This window comes from Mustela erminea, chromosome 3 (genome assembly GCF_009829155.1).
Source record: "Mustela erminea isolate mMusErm1 chromosome 3, mMusErm1.Pri, whole genome shotgun sequence".
Taxonomy (NCBI): domain Eukaryota; kingdom Metazoa; phylum Chordata; class Mammalia; order Carnivora; family Mustelidae; genus Mustela; species Mustela erminea.
Window position 1 is genome coordinate 3,673,785 of NC_045616.1, and position 17,325 is coordinate 3,691,109.

Below are 17,325 nucleotides of genomic sequence, written 5' to 3' on the forward strand. Positions count from 1 at the left end.
GGGGCCGCTGTGGGCCTGGCGGAGGAACCCCTCACCTCCCTCAACGGGGCCACCTCCCCGCATCAACTCCCCCCTACCAGAGATCCCTTCACCACCCCCAATGGTGCGATCCCCCTTCATACCCTCCAAACCCTTTCACCTGCCCCAACGGGGAGACCCCCTTCATCACCCCCAGAGACCCCTTCACCTCCCGAAATGGGGCGACCCCCTCATCTCCACCCAGAGACCTCCTTCCCCGACCCTGGCCAACTCTGAGCTCGCCCTCGCCTGTCAAGAGGCTTCCGCGACCCTCCCCCAACCAGGCTGCTGACAACCCACACCCCGTAGCTAGCCTCCCCACCCCCCCGCCCCGCCCCTGCGGCCGCCCCCGCCCCTGCTGACGCCACAAAGCTCCAGGCCCTGCCGGCCCCCTGCGCTCCCCCACCCCCGCCCAGAAAGTCTTCAGCGCTCAGGCTTTCCGGGGAGCTGTTTGAGCCCTTGGCCGCCTACGCCCTTCGAAGTGCGGCCGGCCGCCCTCTCCCCCGTGAGTACCAGTCCCTCAAGACCCCCGGGGCCAGCGGCGGTCACACAGTGGGCGCCGTTGCCCGAGTAGCAGACCCCGCTTTGAAGATGGTTACCAACGGGAACCAGACGGTGGACGGGTTACCCCGGCATTTACGGAAGAGCATTCCCGGACGCGGGGGGGCAGGGGAGCTGTCGGTCTTCACAGGTCTGGGATCCTTGGGCGGCTCCCCTCCCTATCCTGAGCGGAACCCCAGCCCCCCTGACTGCCGCGCTTACCCCTGCTTCTCTTGGGGGCGGCAGTGCGCCTCCGGTGGCCGAGAGCTAAGGGGGAGACTGAGCCCTAGCCCTCTGCAGAGGTTAGCTCCAATAAAGGGAACCCCTCAGGGCCCGTAGACGATGTGAGGCTGCCAGCGTCCATCACTTCAGAGGACTGCAGAGCCAGGAGCTGGGGTAGTGCGTGCAGCCCAAGAGCAATGTGCACGTCCAGCCTCTAGCACAGTTCCAGCAGCCGCCTCTGATCTGCGTAGGGGCTTTGGGCCTCTGAGGCATGCGGTCGGGGTACTGGTACCCCAGAGTGTGTGCACAGGTGTATGAGCCCCGTGTGTGGATACTGTGCGTGTGTGGATACTGTGTGTGTACATGTGTGCATACTGTGTGCGTGCATGTATATACGTGTGTGTGCATTTGTGTATCATGGATACTGTGTGCGTGCATATGTGAGTACATTGAGTGCATGTGTGGATACTGTGTGTACATGTGTGGGTGCATGTTTGGGTACATGTGCGCATGTATGTGTGGAAACGTGTGTGCATATGTGGATACATGTGTGGATGATCTGTATGCATGCGTGGATACATGCATGCATGTATATGTGGATACTATATACGTGCATGTGTGTATACGGTGTGTGTGGATACTCCATATGCATGTGTGGATACGTGTGTATGCATGTGTGTATACTGTGTGCATGCATGTGTGGATACATGTGTGTACACATGTGCATGTGTGGTGCTGTGTGCGTGCATGTGTGGATACTGTGTGTATGCATTGTGGATACATGTGTGCATGCATGTGTGGTACACGTATGGTTGCTCCGTATGCATGTGCAGATACATGTATGCATGCACATATGTATACTGTGTGTGCACTGTACGTGCTCTGCGCATGTGTGTAACTGTCTGCATGCATGTGTGCATACCGTGTGTGCTTGCATGTGTATGCTGCATATATGCATGTGTGTATACTGTGTGCGTGCATGTGTGTATACGGTCTTTGTGTGTGCATGCATGTATACTGTGTGTGTGTTTGCATGTGTGTATACTGTGTGTGTGTCTGGACCTGTGTTAGCATCTCTGTTCTGTGCATGCACGCACACATGACTGACTTTTCTGCACCACACCTTGTCAAGGAAGACCAGAGTCGGTCTGTAGTTAGAACAGTAGAAAAACCGGTGTTGTTTCTACAAACGAGGTTTTTTCACGGTTCTTGCAATAGGGAAAAAGAGATCCCAGTGGAGAACAGGCTCATCTCAACATAGGACGGACAAGTGGGGATTTATGGCCACAGAGCAGGGGGTGGGGAGGTCAGTGATGGAAAGTCACTAAGAGGTGGCATGGGGAGGGGGATTCTTGCCAGATGGGCCTAACAGGATTCTTGCTCTAGACAGGTCCGTGGGGGGCTGAGGAACCTCCTATTGGGGGGGCACACTGAACCAACTTAGCATGATTTTCCCTACTGTGGGTGCCCGGCCAAAGGCAGGGCTCTCTGCCAGAGGGTATGAGGGATCTCCTGCTCCTTCCCAGGAGACATGGATGCCCTGGAACTTGCCAGAAAGCTGCAGGAGGAGGCCACGTGCTCCATCTGCCTCGATTACTTCACGGACCCCGTGATGACGGCCTGCGGCCACAACTTCTGCCGGGAGTGCATCCAGCTAACCTGGGAGAAGGCTAAGAGCAGGAAAGGGGGCAAGAAGCGGCGGGGCTCCTTCCCCTGCCCCGAGTGCCGCGAGCTGTCCCCTCAAAGGAACCTGCGGCCCAACCGCCTGCTGACCAAGGTGGCCGAGATGGCACGGCAGCACCCGGCTTTCCAGAGGCGGGACCTGTGCAGGGCGCACCAGGAGCTGCTGAAGCTCTTCTGTGAGGACGACCAGAGCCCCATCTGTGTCGTCTGCAGGGAGTCCCGGGTGCACCGGCCCCACAGGGTTGTCCCCATAGAGGAGGCTGTGCAGGAGTACAGGGTGCGTCCAGGCTAGGGGGAGGGGGGTGCACACGGAGGCCAAGTGCATGCGTCAGGAGGCTGGCAGGAGAACAGCTACCATAAGGGACAGCCCAAGTGTGGGACCATGTGACCAAAGTGTCCACATGCTCCCGCGACAACGCAGTGGGCTGGGTCACAGCTGTTGGGAAGTCCTGGCTGATGGAGGCCCTGCCCGGGTCCCTCCAGTCAGGGCTCCAGCAGCATCGGTTCCCAGCGGCTGGCTCTGCCCTGTGTCCTCCCTGGGCACTGGGCAGGAGGTGTGAGGGCACGAATCCCAGTGTGGGGGGCTCCATGCTGGTGACCTTATCACCCCCCATGGTCCTTCTTCCTGTTCAACCGTGAAACTTCCCAGGATAGGGGGGTTGTGGCACCTCTCACTGCTCAGCAGTCTGGATCCGTAGTCAGGAGAGGGCAGGCCTGGGAAGGTGTCTTTCTGAGGCTAATAATCCTCAGCTGGCTCCAGCCCAAACAACCCTCTTGACAAAGAGGCATGTTTTGGGAGGCATGTGTCCACCCACAGCCCCCCTCATGCTATTCCTGGGGGGTGAGCCTCTGGAGGCATCACCCAGATGCCCAGGAGTGAGGGCCTTGGACCCCAATCCTGCGGCCTGTGTGTCCAACAGTTGAAGCTGGAGGCGGACATGGGGCACCTCCGCGAGGAGTTGATGAAGACGGGGAAGCTGCAGGCCAGGGAGAAACAGGCCTTGGCTGAGTGGCAGGCAGGTGCTGGGGGCCAGGGTGGGTGCTCACAGCAGCCCTGTGGGGTGGGAGAGCCTGGCCTGTGGACCCCGAGCCCCCGCAGGGCCTGCATGAGCCCTCGATACATACCCCAAGCTCAGAGTCCCACCAGAATCAGGATGGAGAACCTGAGGTCAGCACAGGCTGGCGGTGTCACAGATACAGGAATGAGGGCAGACAGGTGGTGGGGAACCCCCAGGTGACCCCACGAATGCTCCCACCCCTCTCAGGAGGACTTTTCTGTGGGTCATCAGGGCCCAGGGCCAGGAGGAGGCCAGCATCCAAGCTGGTAGGTGCAGCCGGCCAGGAAGGGAGAGGACATCGCGGGCAGCAGGCCCTCAGGTCTGCCCCCCAACCCCCTGCAGGTGAAGGTTAGGGAGCAGAGACAGCGCATCCTGGTGGAGTTTCAAAAGATGGGCCTCCTTCTTGTGGAGGAGGAGCAGCGTGTCCTCCAGGCCCTGAAGGAGGAGGAGGAGGAGGTGGTGGCCAAGCTGCAGGAGAGCTCAACCACCCTGGAGAGGCAGAGCCACACCCTGGAGAGGCTGCTGCTGCAGCTGGAGGACAGGAACCAGCACACACCCCTGCAGATGCTGCAGGTGAGGGTCGACCGCACCCCTGTTGGCCTGGCAGGCAGGCCTGGCAGGGAAAGGGAAAGATCTCAGCACCCCTGCTCACCTGGAGGGTGAGGTGAAAGAGCTCAGCAGCCCTGGTCACCTGGGCACGGGGGAGGGGCTCAGGCCCAAGGGTGCTGTCCTTGTACCTCCACCCCCACCACTGAAGGAAAGGCTCTGACAAGGTCAGCCAAGGCTGAGTGACAAAGACCACAGGCAGACGTGTTCTCTTGGGGGCCTGGAGGCTGGGAGTCTGCATTCCTGGGGTGGGCAGCGGCCGGCTCCTCTGCAGGCTTCTCTCCTCCCCGTCACAGACAGCTGTTCTCTGTGGGTGAGAGGAACATTATAACCACTACACTATGGAAACTGTGTTCTCTGTGTGTTTCTGGGTCCACATCTCCTCTTCCTGCAGCGGCACCCATCCTGCGGGATCAGGGCCCACCCTAGTCACCATAACCACCTCTGTAAAGACCTCATCTCCAAGTACAGCCGCCTTCTGAGGCCCTGGGGCTTGGGGCTGAGGCATATGCATTAGGAAGACACTGTGCCCAGGCTCCAGGCCTGCGAGGAGGTGGCCTGGGGCAGCTGTGGTCAGTGTGGTGAGGTGGGGCATAGACACGCTGGCCCAGATAGGCGCCCATGACTTTGCAGGCAGGAGGGAGTCATGCAACTGCAGGCAGGACAGGAGCAAAGGCAGGCCCAGGCGGCCCAACGAGGGCCTGACCACAGGGGGCTGTGGTGCCCCACAAGTAGGACAGGTATCAAGCACGGGGAGCGATGGAATCCCTGGCAGCAGACAGGATTCCCCACGATTGCATGCAGGCACACACATACACACATGCATGCACGGGCATGTTTAGACACCAGAGGCAGAGGCCGCCTGCCGGGTGCTGGGCATCCTGTTTGTCTGAGTCAATTCCCACATTTGCCTGTTGTCCTGACCTCCCATGGGCTTTGTGCCCAGGAAACCGCCTCCTGCGGATGACAGACTAGACAATTGCCCAAATGTTGGGGAGCGCTTTGTCTACTATTAAAAAGAAGCTGGGGGTGCCTGGGTAGCTCAGTGGGTTGAGCCAGTGCCTTCGGCTCAGGTCATGATCTCAGGGTCCTGGGATGGAGCCCCGCATCAGGCTCTCTGCTCAGCAGGGAGCCTGCTTCCCTCTCTCTCTCTCTACCTGCCTCTCTGCCTACTTGTGATCCCTGTCTGTCAAATAAATTTTAAAAATCTTTTTTAAAAAATGCAGCTGGTCTGCAGGAGAGTACACGGACATCTGACTCACTCAAGGCCAGGCTAAAGTACCAAAGGCCCCATTTGATGGCTGGGCGTCACGTCCCCCCACCGCCATCCCTCATGAGCCAACAGCTTCCAAGGGGGAAGAGCAGGAGGCCTGGTGGCCAGAGGTGGTGGCTTCCTGTGTGCAGCCACGACAGGGGGATGGCCCACAAAGGGGTACAGGGTCTTGGGAAAGCACCCTGAAATCCTTCCAGCTCTGCAGACCAGAAATGCAGACATGACGCCCCCAACCCTAACGAGGTCCTGCCCGTCTCCCTCTTCCCTACCCCCTTCCTGCTTTGTAGGACATGAAGGAGCTCCTGAGCAGGTAGGCGTCCACCTGCGGGGGAGGCAGTGATGGGCACAGGGAGGGCTCCGCATGGGGCCAGCAGGGACAGTGAGACCTGTGTCCACCGGAGGAAGAACAGCCTGAGTGTCCAGTACCCGGAGGCCACCCCGACCGTGCTGAGGACCGTCTGCAGGGTCCCTGGGCAGATAGAGGTGCTCAAGAGTTTTCAAGGTAAGCAGGGGCCCAGGGGCCCTGGACAACTCCCCGCCCCACCCCTGGTCACTCCGAGGGAGCCCGCAATGGGGGCGACAGTTGTCCAACCTGCTGCTCCAGGGCGTGCTTTCTGTTGTGTCCCTGTGCTAACCCAGGTGGAGATGCCCACACGGACCCCTGGCTGCTTCGCCATAGCACCACCGATAGGGACAGGGACCCAGTCTCCTGGGGGAGGCCTAGGGCCGGTGGGGGACAGCAGGGATGACGGGCGCCCTCTCCTCATGGCCCGGGCCTGTCTGCAGAGGATGTGGTGCCGGACCCCACCACCGCATACCCCTACCTCCTGCTGTATGAGAGCCGGCAGAGGCGCTACCTGACGCCGCCCCTGGGAGGCGTGCCCCCCAGCAAGGACCGATTCCTGGCCTACCCCTGCGCGGTGGGCCAGCAGACCTTCTCTTCTGGCAGGCACTACTGGGAGGTGGGCATGAACCTCACGGGCGATGCACTCTGGGCACTGGGCGTGTGCAGGGACAACGTGAGCCGCAAGGACAAGGTCCCCAAGTCCCCTGAGAATGGGTTCTGGGTGGTGCAGCTGTGCAAGGGGAAGAAGTACCTGCCCGTCATGGCCGCCCCAACCCCGGTCACGCTGGCCGAGCCCCCCAGCCACGTGGGGGTCTTCCTGGACTTCGAGGCAGGAGAGGTGTCCTTCTACAACCTGAGGGATGGCTCCCACCTGCACACCTACGCCCAGCGTGAATTCTCCGGCCCCCTGCAGCCCTTCTTCTGCCTCGGGGCCCCCAAATCAGGCCAGATGGTCATCTCTACAGTGACCCTGTGGGTGAAGGGCTAGGGGCAGAGGCTGGGGCAATGTGGGCAGCCCGTGTTTCCTGGGAAGGTGGGACCCCGCAGCTCAGCGCAGGCCACCTGCCAGGTTTCTTTCTGTCTGCTGGCACCTTGGTGAGCCCCCAGCCGTGCAAGGCACTTTCACTAAAATGAAACATAATCCGGATTAAAGCAGTTAATGATAGAGGCTATATTCGCACGCATTTCATGAAGAAAACTTGGACAGCCGCGGAGCTCCCTAGTGGACCGATTCCAAGGAAGGACATCCAGCCCCAGGCGCCTGTGATGCACTAGCTCTGGGATACGTATGCCCACCTGGGAATGGAGCCAGAGGACTGGCCCCGCTGTGCTTTGGGTTATACACAGAGAGCCACGGCCTCCAGGGTCCACCTGCTTTGTCTTCCAAACACTCGGTGTTTGCACCTTGCAGCAAAGGGGGGAGGGGAGGAGGCGGTGATGAGAAAACGAAACTGCAAACCGAATCCCTAAAAACCTCAGAGCTCTCCAGCCCTTACGTCGCACAAGCCGGGGCGCAGTTGAGTAGGCGTCACGGGTGGGAGGGACCCCTTTCCACCCGCCGCTCTCCGCACTTTCAGGCGCATTCACAGCCCTGTGGTAGGCTGGCTACCCCAGAACCCCAGTCAGTGAGTGCCTTCCCCAAGAGACCAGAGTCCCTCCCTGCACGCATCCTGCTCGTGCCCGGTCCAGGGGCGCACATGACACGGCTTGGGGCTCGCCAGCGCAGCCTCAGGGCGCCCGCGTCCTCGCAGTCGCTGTGCTGCGCGGGGAACCCAGTGAACGCGCCGGACGCCGGGTCAGCCCGGGTCTGCAGCGGGTCAGGACGCGAGGCCGACGTGACCCCAATGCCCCCACTGCACGCGGGGGCCGGGGCAGCGCCGCCGCGAGGTCAGCGGGCGAACAGTCTCCAATACTGTCCAGCCCGCGGGCCGCGTGACAGGCCGCAGCCAATCCGGGGCGGAAGCGGGTTGTTCCAAAAAAAAAAAAAAAGAAAAAGAAAAAAAAAAAACCAGCTGCTTGCTGCTTCCTGCTTCCGCCGCGGCTCCTCTTCCTGTCTGCGTAGGGGAGCCTTGCGCCCCGCGTCCCTGCATCCCTGTGCCCCGCTCCCCCCGAGCCCGGCTCCCCCGGAGCCCCCGCGGCCCCGCGCGCTGTCCAGATCCCGGCCGCGGAGGCCCACGACCGATAGCGCCGCCTTCCTCCACCCCAGCGGCGCCATGGCCGCCCCCGACCTATCCACCAACCTCCAGGAGGAGGCCACCTGCGCCATCTGCCTTGACTACTTCACGGACCCGGTGATGACCGACTGCGGCCACAACTTCTGCCGCGAGTGCATCCGGCGCTGCTGGGGCCAGCCCGAGGGCCCGTACGCCTGCCCCGAGTGCCGCGAGCTGTCCCCGCAGAGGAACCTGCGGCCCAACCGCCCGCTCGCCAAGATGGCCGAGATGGCGCGGCGCCTGCACCCGCCGTCGCCCGTCCCGCAGGGTGTGTGCGCCGCGCACCGCGAGCCGCTGGCCGCCTTCTGCGGCGACGAGCTGCGCCTGCTGTGTGCGGCCTGTGAGCGCTCGGGGGAGCACTGGACGCACCGCGTGCGCCCGCTGCAGGATGCGGCGGATGACCTCAAGGTGCGGGGCCGGGGGGTGGGGCGGGATGCGGGGCCCTCGCTCCCAGCTGCGTGCAGCCAGTCCCAAAGCCGCACCCTCCTGTGGGGCACCAGCCTGGAGATCCGGGAGAGCCGTGCTCTCTGGGAGGGGCAGGTCCTGCTGTGACTTTTCTAACCTCTTACGTTCGTGTGTGAGGCGTGCAAATTAACAAAGGCAGAGTAACGAGTGAAAAAATGCATAGTTTTACTAGTCTTTTAAATCTCAGGTGGTACAAGGGGCTTCCCAGAGAGGTGAAAAATGCAGTTAGACTGAGTTTATGTTCCATTTTAACATCGAATGATAAACTGGGGAGAAGCACCTAGACAAAAATGAGATTTGGGCTTCCTTGGCCGGAGAGAAGTAGGGACTATGGGAGGGGTTGGAAACTGATGGAAAATCAGGCTTGTCTCAGTAGGAAAGTCTGTTGGGTCAGACTCATCTGTGACGAAGAGTCGTCCTGGCTGAGTGCTCTCCCCCTTCCTGGTACAGACAGGGAGAGGCAGAAAGGAGGAGGGCAGAGGGCCCTTCCTGTGTCTGCTGTTCCCCACTTGCTTCAGTTCCAAATAGTCCTGGTGTGCAAGTGGCCTACTCTGGGGAGGCACATTCCGACCTCCTTCACTCCACTGGTGCCTAGCTGGTCTTGGTCCTTGGGATACCAAAGGGACTCTTTACCTGCCCCCACCCACCCACCCAGGGCTGTGCCTGGCATTCGCATGCCCTGGGGTGCTGACTCCCGAAAGCACCACCTCTCAGGCCTGGGTCCAGCTAGAAGTCCAGATGGAGCTGTGCAGGCCAGGACCCTCCTGAGAGCCCAGGGCAGTCCTGAAGAAGTATGGGGGCTGGGATTCGCGGGAGGTTAGGAGACGAAATACAGGCAAGGGGCCTGGGGTTCTGGGCTGTCACCCTCGCTGGCTCCTTTGAGGTTGTCTGCATGTCGTGCCCAGGACTGTGATTCCTGCCAGCTGACCTCGGCTCAGCCACGGTTGACCGTTGACTGGAATAGGGCGCAGAGGTCACTCTTGTCTCACTGTCCCGCAGGGGAAGCTGGAGAAGTCCCTGGAGCACCTGCGGAAGCAAATGGAGGACGCACTGCTGTTCCAGGCCCAGGCTGAGGAGACCTGTGCCTTGTGGCAGGCAGGTGGCCCAATGCCTGAGGTCGAGGGTGGGGAGTGGTCGGCCCCTGAGCCTCTGCGGAGGGACACAGCGGTCCTGGGCCTTATGCTGCTCCCGCAGAGGGATCAGGGTTCCACACCCTGCAGGGAACCCCTGTTGGGGGCGGGGCGGGGCATGGGGTAGGGGCAGGACAGGACCTGAGCCCTCCAGTCTCCCCCGGCAGAAGATGGTGGACAGCCAGCGGCAGAATGTGCTGGCGGAGTTCGAGCGGCTGCGTCGGCTGCTTGCTGAGGAGGAGCAGCGCCTGCTGCAGAGGCTCGAGGAGGAGGAGCTGGAGGTGCTGCCCCCACTCCGGGACAGCGCTGCCCGCCTGGGCCAGCAGAGCGCCCGGCTGGCCGAGCTCATTGCCGAGCTAGAGGGGCGCTGCCAGCTGCCAGCGCTGGGGCTGTTGCAGGTGAGCCGCTCTGCACTCTGGGGTGGGCCTGTGAGGGCTTCGGGTGGGGCAGGATCCTGGTGCAGCCCTGGCGGTCCAGGCTCTCCCACCCAGGCAGGGGAGCTAGGGCAGGGATCTCAGATGTGCCTCTGCAGGTGTGCTTGCGGGTCTCAGGGAGTTGGTACCAACCCTGAACTCTACCAGCAATGGCTGCCTGTCCTGGAGTCTGTTTGCGCTCTGACCAGGCCACGTGCTTGGTGGCATCCAGGGTCCGTGGGTCACCAGGCTGGCTCCAAAGGTTCAGGTCCAGTATATGGAGAAGAAAGGCCAGCAGGTGTCCCATGGGAGTCCTGTATTGGCTCCATGTCTTCAGGAGGCTCCGCCTGGCTCCTGACTCTTGGCCCTGGGTGGGAGTGACCGCTCTGCAGCCCAGGGCACCTCCCACAAGGTGGAAGTCCCAGAGCCTAGAGGATCTTCAGGGACCAGGCAGAGGCTCCTGGCTGCTCTCCTGGGGTTTGAACTTGGTCCTTCACCCCACTGCCGAGACCTCCAGTGGCTTCCAGTCTAGGAAGAGGAAGAACCCCAGGCGAGAGTCTGGCAGGGAGTGAGGGAGGTGGACAGAGTAGGCTGTGGTCAGTGAGGTGGGCACTAGGTGGCCAATCGAGATAGTCAGGAGAAGTGTGTGCTGCTGGAGAAGCCAAAGAACTGGAGGTTCTGGAAAGAGGAGAGGTTGGCCCCACAGGAGAGATGAGAATCCCAGGGCTGCATGAAGTGGGACTTGGGGGTCTTCCCTGAGATGTCCCAGTGCGTGGGTGGTCTCGGCTGGCCGGCTGCCCGGCTGCCCTCCTGGATTTTGTACTAACAGTGACCATCTGTGCCTCCAGTGCCCCTCACTGCTCCCATATGCTCAGAGCACCTCGCCCTGGGTCTCTGCCTGGGTGGCGAGGGAGGCCCTTCCTTCCTCCCCTCCTCCCCCAGTTCCAGGGCTCCCCTTGCCTGTGCTGGGGGTAGAGGTGAGATCTGCTGCATAGAAGGGCAGGAGAGCAGCCTTGGGTAGCCCCCTGTTTACTGGTGGGAATAAGGGAGGTTAGGTGTGCCCATAAGCATCTGGTCTGTGTTAGGTGGAGGCCGGCCCCAGGGAGTGGCCTGGCATCTGGTGCCTGGGGCAAGTAGGTGAGTATGCCCTCAGACAGAGGAAGTACAGGTTTGGGTGACTTCCAAGCGGCCACACCCCTGCATCCCAGCTTCCCTTCCAGGCTTGCCCTATAGCCACCCTGTGTAGGTGGAGAGCCTTTTCCTGAAGAAACATGTGTCTCCCAAAGGGGCTGGGTAGGGTACATGGAGGCCAAGCTCTTTCCTTAAGGTCCGGACCCCTGCATGACCTTCACATCACAGAGGATCTTGTGCAATGTATCCACACACACTGTTCCTGAGTGGGTCTGGACTGTCACTTTTCAGTGCCCCAGGGTGGGCCACCCACCCTGCATAACTATGAAGAACAGGCTGTTTCTGCTTTGCCTACTGCCCACACCAAGCTCCTTGTGCCCCGGGCCCTTTGCACGTGTCTCTTCCAGTCCTGCACTGATCCTCTCACTGTATCTTTAGAAGCCTGCAGTTTCCCTTTTCCTTTGAGGCCTGCTGTTGTCTTGTCCTACCCTCCCACCAACCAGCCCACACACAGGCCATCGGTCGTGTGTGTGCAGATCTCCCTCCTCAAGGGAAGCCCTCTGTAGGACCCCGTCTTAAGACCTCTGCATTCTCAGGTCTGGCCTGATAGTGGGCGTGTGGTTGGAATCACCGTGGGTGAGCTGCCTGTGATTGACCGTGTGGACCAGCCAGGTCCCAGCCCTTCTCCGGGGTTCTGCAAAGTCCAAAGACTTCCCGTCAGCAACTAGTGTGTGTGTGTGTATGTTTAGATTTTATTTATTTGACAGAGATCACAAGTAGGCAGAGAGAGAGGACGAAGCAGGCTCCCTGCTGAGCAGAGAGCCCAATGCAGGGCTCAATTCCAGGACCCTGGGATTATGACCTGAGCCAAAGGCCAAGGCCAAGGCCTGTGCCACCCAGGCACCCCAGCAGCTAGTGTTTTAAGTAATTGGATGTCCTAGTCAACTCAGGCTGCATAATAAGTAGCACAGGCTTTGGGGTTTAAACAACACACATGTGTTGTCTCCTGGTCCTAGAGTCTGGAAGTCCCAGATCAGGCCTGGGTGGAGCTAATTTTTCTGGAGAGGTCTCCCCTCCTGGTATCCTCACGCCCTTGGCTGCCTGTGTGTATGTTTGCTCCATGTCCTCTTCAGAGAAGGATTGCAGGATCCAGGCCCACCCTGGTAACCTCTTTAAACCTTAGCCACCTCTGTAAAGACCCCATCTCCAACCACAGCCCCATTCTGAGGTCGCCAGCATTTAGATTGAAGGGACACAATCCGTGATGCTGAGGGAGATGCTTGTTTGTGTTCTATGGGAGAGCGGGGCATCCAAGTGGAGAGGCCTCACCTGGAAGGTGGATGTGAGTTGGGGGCCTCTGGGAGGGCAGGTGCATGGGACGGGGTGAGGCCGCAGACCCCAGACAGCCAGGTACCTGTGAGCCCTGGGAGGTAGGAAGCCCCAGGCCAGCAGAGGCATGGCTCCCTGCTGGGGGCCCAGGGCCCTGCCTGCTTGTCCCACCCTGCAGAGGTGCTGGGGACTCTGGGTGGGTGAGCCTATAGCCAACACCCTCCATCCTCCAGGTGTGTTGAGGGAATGAGGCTGGGTGTGCAGGGCTGGATGTGTCCAGGGTCTTCCCAGGGTCCCCTTGTCTGAGCTGCACTGGGGGGCAGCCCACAGGTGGATTTCTGATCACGTGTGTCGGGCAGAGCGAGGTTCTGGGGGCACTGGCGGCCAGGATGTGGGGAGGCCCAGGTTTCGGGGCCAGGCACTGACACCGTGTGTGTCTCTCCCACAGGACATCAGGGATACCCTGCGAAGGTAGGAGCTGCGGCCTCTCCCCAGGGCAAGTGGGTAGGTGGGGTGCAGGGGGGGCCACCCTCAGGGTGACGCCTGCACTGCCCCTGCAGGGTCCAGGATGTGAAGCTGCAGCCACCGGAGCTGGTGCCGATGGAGATGAGGACAGTGTGCAGGGTTCCGGGGCTGGTGGACGCCCTGCGCAGATTCCGAGGTGGGTCTGCAATCAGAGTGAGCCCAGGCTCCGGCTTCAGGGAAACCCAGGGTGGGGGGCTGTTAGGCAGAAAGTGCAGAGGTGAGACACGCCCCCCCCCAAGGGGGTTTCAACTAGTGCTGGGGCACCTGCGTGGACCCCAGACCTGCGCCCTGCCGCCTGCCTCCAGGTACCACAAGATGTGGGGAGGTAGTTGTAGGAAGCCTTTAGCTCTAAAGGAGCAAGCATCGCCAGGGGGCATGGACTGCTTTCCAGAACCTTCCAAGTGGCAGAGACATGGTGGGGACAAGCCATTAGGGGATATTTTCAGAGAGGGTTCCAGCTCACAGGGGACGTCTGCTCGCCCTGCAGGGGACGTGACCCTGGACCCTGACACCGCCAACCCCGAGTTGGTCCTGTCGGAGGACAGAAGGAGTGTGCGCCGAGGGGACCTGCGGCAGGTGCTGCCCGACAGTCCCGAGCGGTTTGACCCCGGGCCCTGCGTGCTGGGCCGGGAACCCCTCACCTCCGGCCGCCACTACTGGGAGGTAGAAGTGGGGGAGCGGGCCAGCTGGGCACTAGGGGTCTGCAGGGAGAACGCCAACCGCAAAGAGAAGGGTGAGCTGTTCGCAGGCAACGGCTTTTGGATCCTGGTGTTCCTGGGCAGCTACTATAACTCGTCAGAGCGGGCCTTCGCTCCCCTGCGGGACCCACCACGGCGCGTGGGCATCTTCCTGGACTATGAGGCTGGACACCTGTCCTTCTATAGCGCCACCGATGGCTCCCTCTTGTACGCCTTCCCTGAGACCCCCTTCTCGGGGACACTGCGAGCCCTTTTCTCGCCTCTGTCCAGCAGCCCGACCCCCATGACCATCTGCAGGCCAAAAGGCGGGCCTGGGGACTCCCTGGCTCCCCAGTGAGGGGGCCTCCCTGCTCCCGCTGGGAACCTGGGTGGCTCCTGCTGTCTTCTGAGGTGGGGGAGCACTCTGCGCGGACCACAGATAAGCGGATATGCTCTTGCTCCTGGAGGTGTGTCCCCGTGTGTGCGTGTAGGGGGATGCCCCCACTCCCAGCGTGAGGTCCTGAGCCTTGTGTGCCCCCCCCCCCCCCCCCCCCGCGCGCCCACAGCCCTGGAGCTGCTCCTCCAGAAAGCGGCTGCCAGAGGCAGCTCCAAGCCCGCGCACCTGTGTGCAGTTCTGGAGAAGCAGGGGCGGGGTGGGCTTGGGTGATTGGCAAACAGGCCTGAGAATGCAGAGAGCAAGACACCTGAGCACCATCTCCTCCCAAGACATGCCCCTCGGGGCTTTGGGCCCATCACAAAGGTTCGCTAGGGCCAGTATGTGGGCCCCCAGGGTGAGCAGGCACTGAAGCCCCCTGTTCCTCTCTGAGCCACTCGAACCCCCAGGTTCGAGTCACCCTCACATTCTCTCCTCGCTGGCCGGGGAGCCTCCTGCCCCAGAACTCAGCACACCTGGACCCTGTCCCTCTTGCTCTGCCTGGAGACAGGTGAGGCCTCAGAGAGCCCCCACCATATACACCTCGTTAGAGTCTGAGATTTGTCTGCTTTGTTCACGTTTTGTCACCCTTCCTAAAGGTGTGCCTCTGCTTTTTTGTACTCCGAGATTTTATTTATTGTAGGGACTGTTCCTGCAGGAAATAAACGGAGGTTGTCTGTAATGCACTGTCTGCCATTGGAGGAGGGGAGGGAAGGCTGTGGAGATACAGAGGCAGGACCCCCAAGGGCAAGGTCAGGGGCGCTCTTCTGCATGTTCCTTTCACACATAGGCCTGGGGAATTGTTCCTTGTTTTCTTCAGAAAGCCAGAAAATTACTCTGCATGGGCCACTGTGTTCAGTACCTAGGTACTTTCCCGAGTAATTGGTTCCGTGATCATTGTCCCATTCCGGGGTTTTTGCAGTTATGTATGTACACACCCTGTGCTGCCTTCAGCAGTTCCTTCCAGTTACAGACAAAGCCCAGTGCTTCCCCCCAATGCAGCTTGGTTCTGGCGGAGCTGCCCACCCCTCCCCGAGCGCCTTCCCTCTGCCTCACTTCCAGATCTGGGCAATACTGGCTGTTTTCCCCAGGAGCAGGATCGGGCCATTAGAGTTTGGGGCTTGCACAATGGCCACCGGAAACCCAGTTGGTGGCACACCTCCATGGGTAGGAGTGCACACAAGCACACAGGCACGTGCAGGACACCAGGACAGACCCTCTGGCCACAGCTTGAGGACACACTGGGCACCAGTGCAAGGGCTCTTCCCATGTGTTCTACCTGCTCGACTCCAGGACCCAGGGGTGCCCTCCACTGTTGTTGATGGTGGGCAGACCCCAGGAGCATGCACGCTCCTGACTGGGGAGCTGACGACCCCCCCCCATAAGGGGTGGGTGATGACTCCTCAGAGATGTCCACCCTGGCGGGTGTGGGTCCTGTGGGGTGTGCCCAGCAATCTAGAGGCTTTCAAACATAACCCTACATACCACTTCCTGAAGTGCCCCAAAGCCTCGCTTCTCGCTACCCACTTCCCGAGGGCTCTGTCATCAAATGGGGAGATGGGAGCAGGGCAATAAGAGAAGTAGGCCTTCTACGTCCTGATTAAGTGGAAAGAAGACAATACTCGGGACCAGGCGCCTACTCTCGCCTACTCTAATCTTAGGGCATCAGGAAGTAGCGGCAAAATCAAAACGTACAGCCAGATCCGCTGTACTGGGTCTGGCTGTACCCGCTGGGGCTGGCCGCAGGTCAGTCTCTGCAGCCCTTACCCACCTGGTCAGTAGAGCAACCACAAGGGGGTCTTTACAGACAAAAGTCCTGTTCCCTCACCAGGAGTCACCTTACTGCGTCTAATCCGACGGCGGAGCAGCGAGGAGAAAGATGTCCCGCTTCACCCCAGGCCAGGCCTCGGGAAAGCAGGGCGGAGTCCCCACAAGCACCGCCTGAGGTCGGGTCGTACCTGACCAGCTGCGTGCGTACACTGGGTGACTCCGCACACGTTGGTGGAATCACTCCCGGCGTGGAGCCCGCCGGCGCCCGGGCCTCAGCCGCCCTTGCAGCGCCCGCATTAACGCACCCCCTTCCCCCAAAGTCCGCAGGACCAGGTCTGGGGAAGGATAGCCCGCTAGCACCTGCGCCGCGAGCCCCCGCCCCGCCCACTACCCCTACATTCGGCGTTCATGCCCCACGCCGCTCAGGCTCCACCACCCCCATCACCTCCCCCGGCACCGCCCGCATCCTCGGTAGCTCTGGACGCCTCCTAGGTCCCTCTGAGATGCTCCTGTCCCCGCGTCCCTCCAGTCCCTGCCTCGGAACCGCGCCTCTCCCACATCCCTCCGTGCTCCCCACGCCCTGACCCCTTACGTCCCCTTGGCTAGTGCGCCCGCCTGAGTCCGCTCCGTACACCTCCGCACTGACCCTACCCTGCGTAGCCACACCCCTCTCCCGACGTCCCTGCTACCGCAGCCTGACTTTCACGCCCTAGAATCCAGATATTTCAGGTGCACATTCCAGGCCGGGTCAATCACACTGGGTGGTCTTCGTGGGGTTGGACTCCGTGTTGGAGCGTCGTGCATGCGGGCTGGGTGACGTGGGTCTGCAGCTGGCCCGGCGCTCGGTTCCCAGCCCTCCTGGTTTCTGAGCCCTCGCTCAGGACCGCGCTTTCCCTGCCGAGCTTCCGTGGGGTTTTCCAGCCAGGCCTTCCGACGGCAGGCTCTTACTGCTGCCGCTCTTTCTCTGTGGCTGCTGGTTGGGGTCTGTTCAGATTCGCCACTCCCCGAGGAACGTTTCTCCTCTTCCGTTTTTCATTTTCGTGATTTCCTTTTTTTTTTTTTTTTCTTGGTCGGTAAAATTAACATTTTGTCAAAATGATCTTGATGTTTTCAAAGAAAAATTTTCTGTTTCATTTTGTATTCTCCAGTTTTTTTATTTTTCTTCTTCTTCTTCTTCTTCTTTTTTTTTTTTAAATTTCAGTGATTTCCACCCTTATCATGATTCTCTGTTTTGATCACTTTGAGTTTGGTTCACGTGTCTTTATCTCTGTTTCTTAAAGTTGATTTCAGGTTTTTCCTGTGTTCCAACGCAGACATTTGAGCCTATATATTTCCCTTTATGCTGATTTGCCCGTATCCCATTACTACTGATACTCGGTTTTCATCTTCATCCAGCCCAAAGCACTTTCTAATTATCTTCATGATAGATGCCTATCCTGGTTCCAGGGGCACCTGACCTAGAGGGCATCTGTCCCCTGTCCCATCACCCAGGA

The 17,325-nt window shown here is 60.4% G+C and overlaps 2 protein-coding genes across 4 annotated transcripts; both read left to right on the plus strand.

Moving 5' to 3' along the window:
- Nucleotides 1-408: 408 nt before the first annotated feature.
- Nucleotides 409-7,195, plus strand: TRIM17 (tripartite motif containing 17). Of its 3 annotated transcripts, none has more exons than XM_032335068.1 (8): nt 409-523; nt 2,307-2,740; nt 3,384-3,479; nt 3,864-4,094; nt 5,688-5,710; nt 5,802-5,902; nt 6,187-6,734; nt 6,804-7,195. In XM_032335068.1, the coding sequence occupies exons 2-7, from the start codon at nt 2,312-2,314 to the stop codon at nt 6,732-6,734; spliced, it is 1,428 nt and encodes a 475-aa protein (XP_032190959.1). In that variant the 5' UTR covers nt 409-523; nt 2,307-2,311; the 3' UTR covers nt 6,804-7,195. The 3 variants fall into 3 exon arrangements, with proteins under 3 accessions (XP_032190959.1, XP_032190958.1, XP_032190957.1); XM_032335066.1 differs by having other exon boundaries at nt 447-523; nt 2,310-2,740; XM_032335067.1 differs by lacking the exon at nt 3,384-3,479 and having other exon boundaries at nt 441-523.
- A 120-nt stretch (nt 7,196-7,315) lies between these two features.
- On the plus strand, nt 7,316-14,744 carry TRIM11 (tripartite motif containing 11). Its single transcript, XM_032335065.1, has 6 exons — nt 7,316-8,367; nt 9,424-9,519; nt 9,722-9,952; nt 12,876-12,898; nt 12,988-13,088; nt 13,440-14,744. Exons 1-6 carry the CDS (start codon nt 7,444-7,446, stop codon nt 13,985-13,987), a joined length of 1,923 nt encoding a protein of 640 aa, XP_032190956.1. The 5' UTR covers nt 7,316-7,443; the 3' UTR covers nt 13,988-14,744.
- Nucleotides 14,745-17,325: the final 2,581 nt, after the last annotated feature.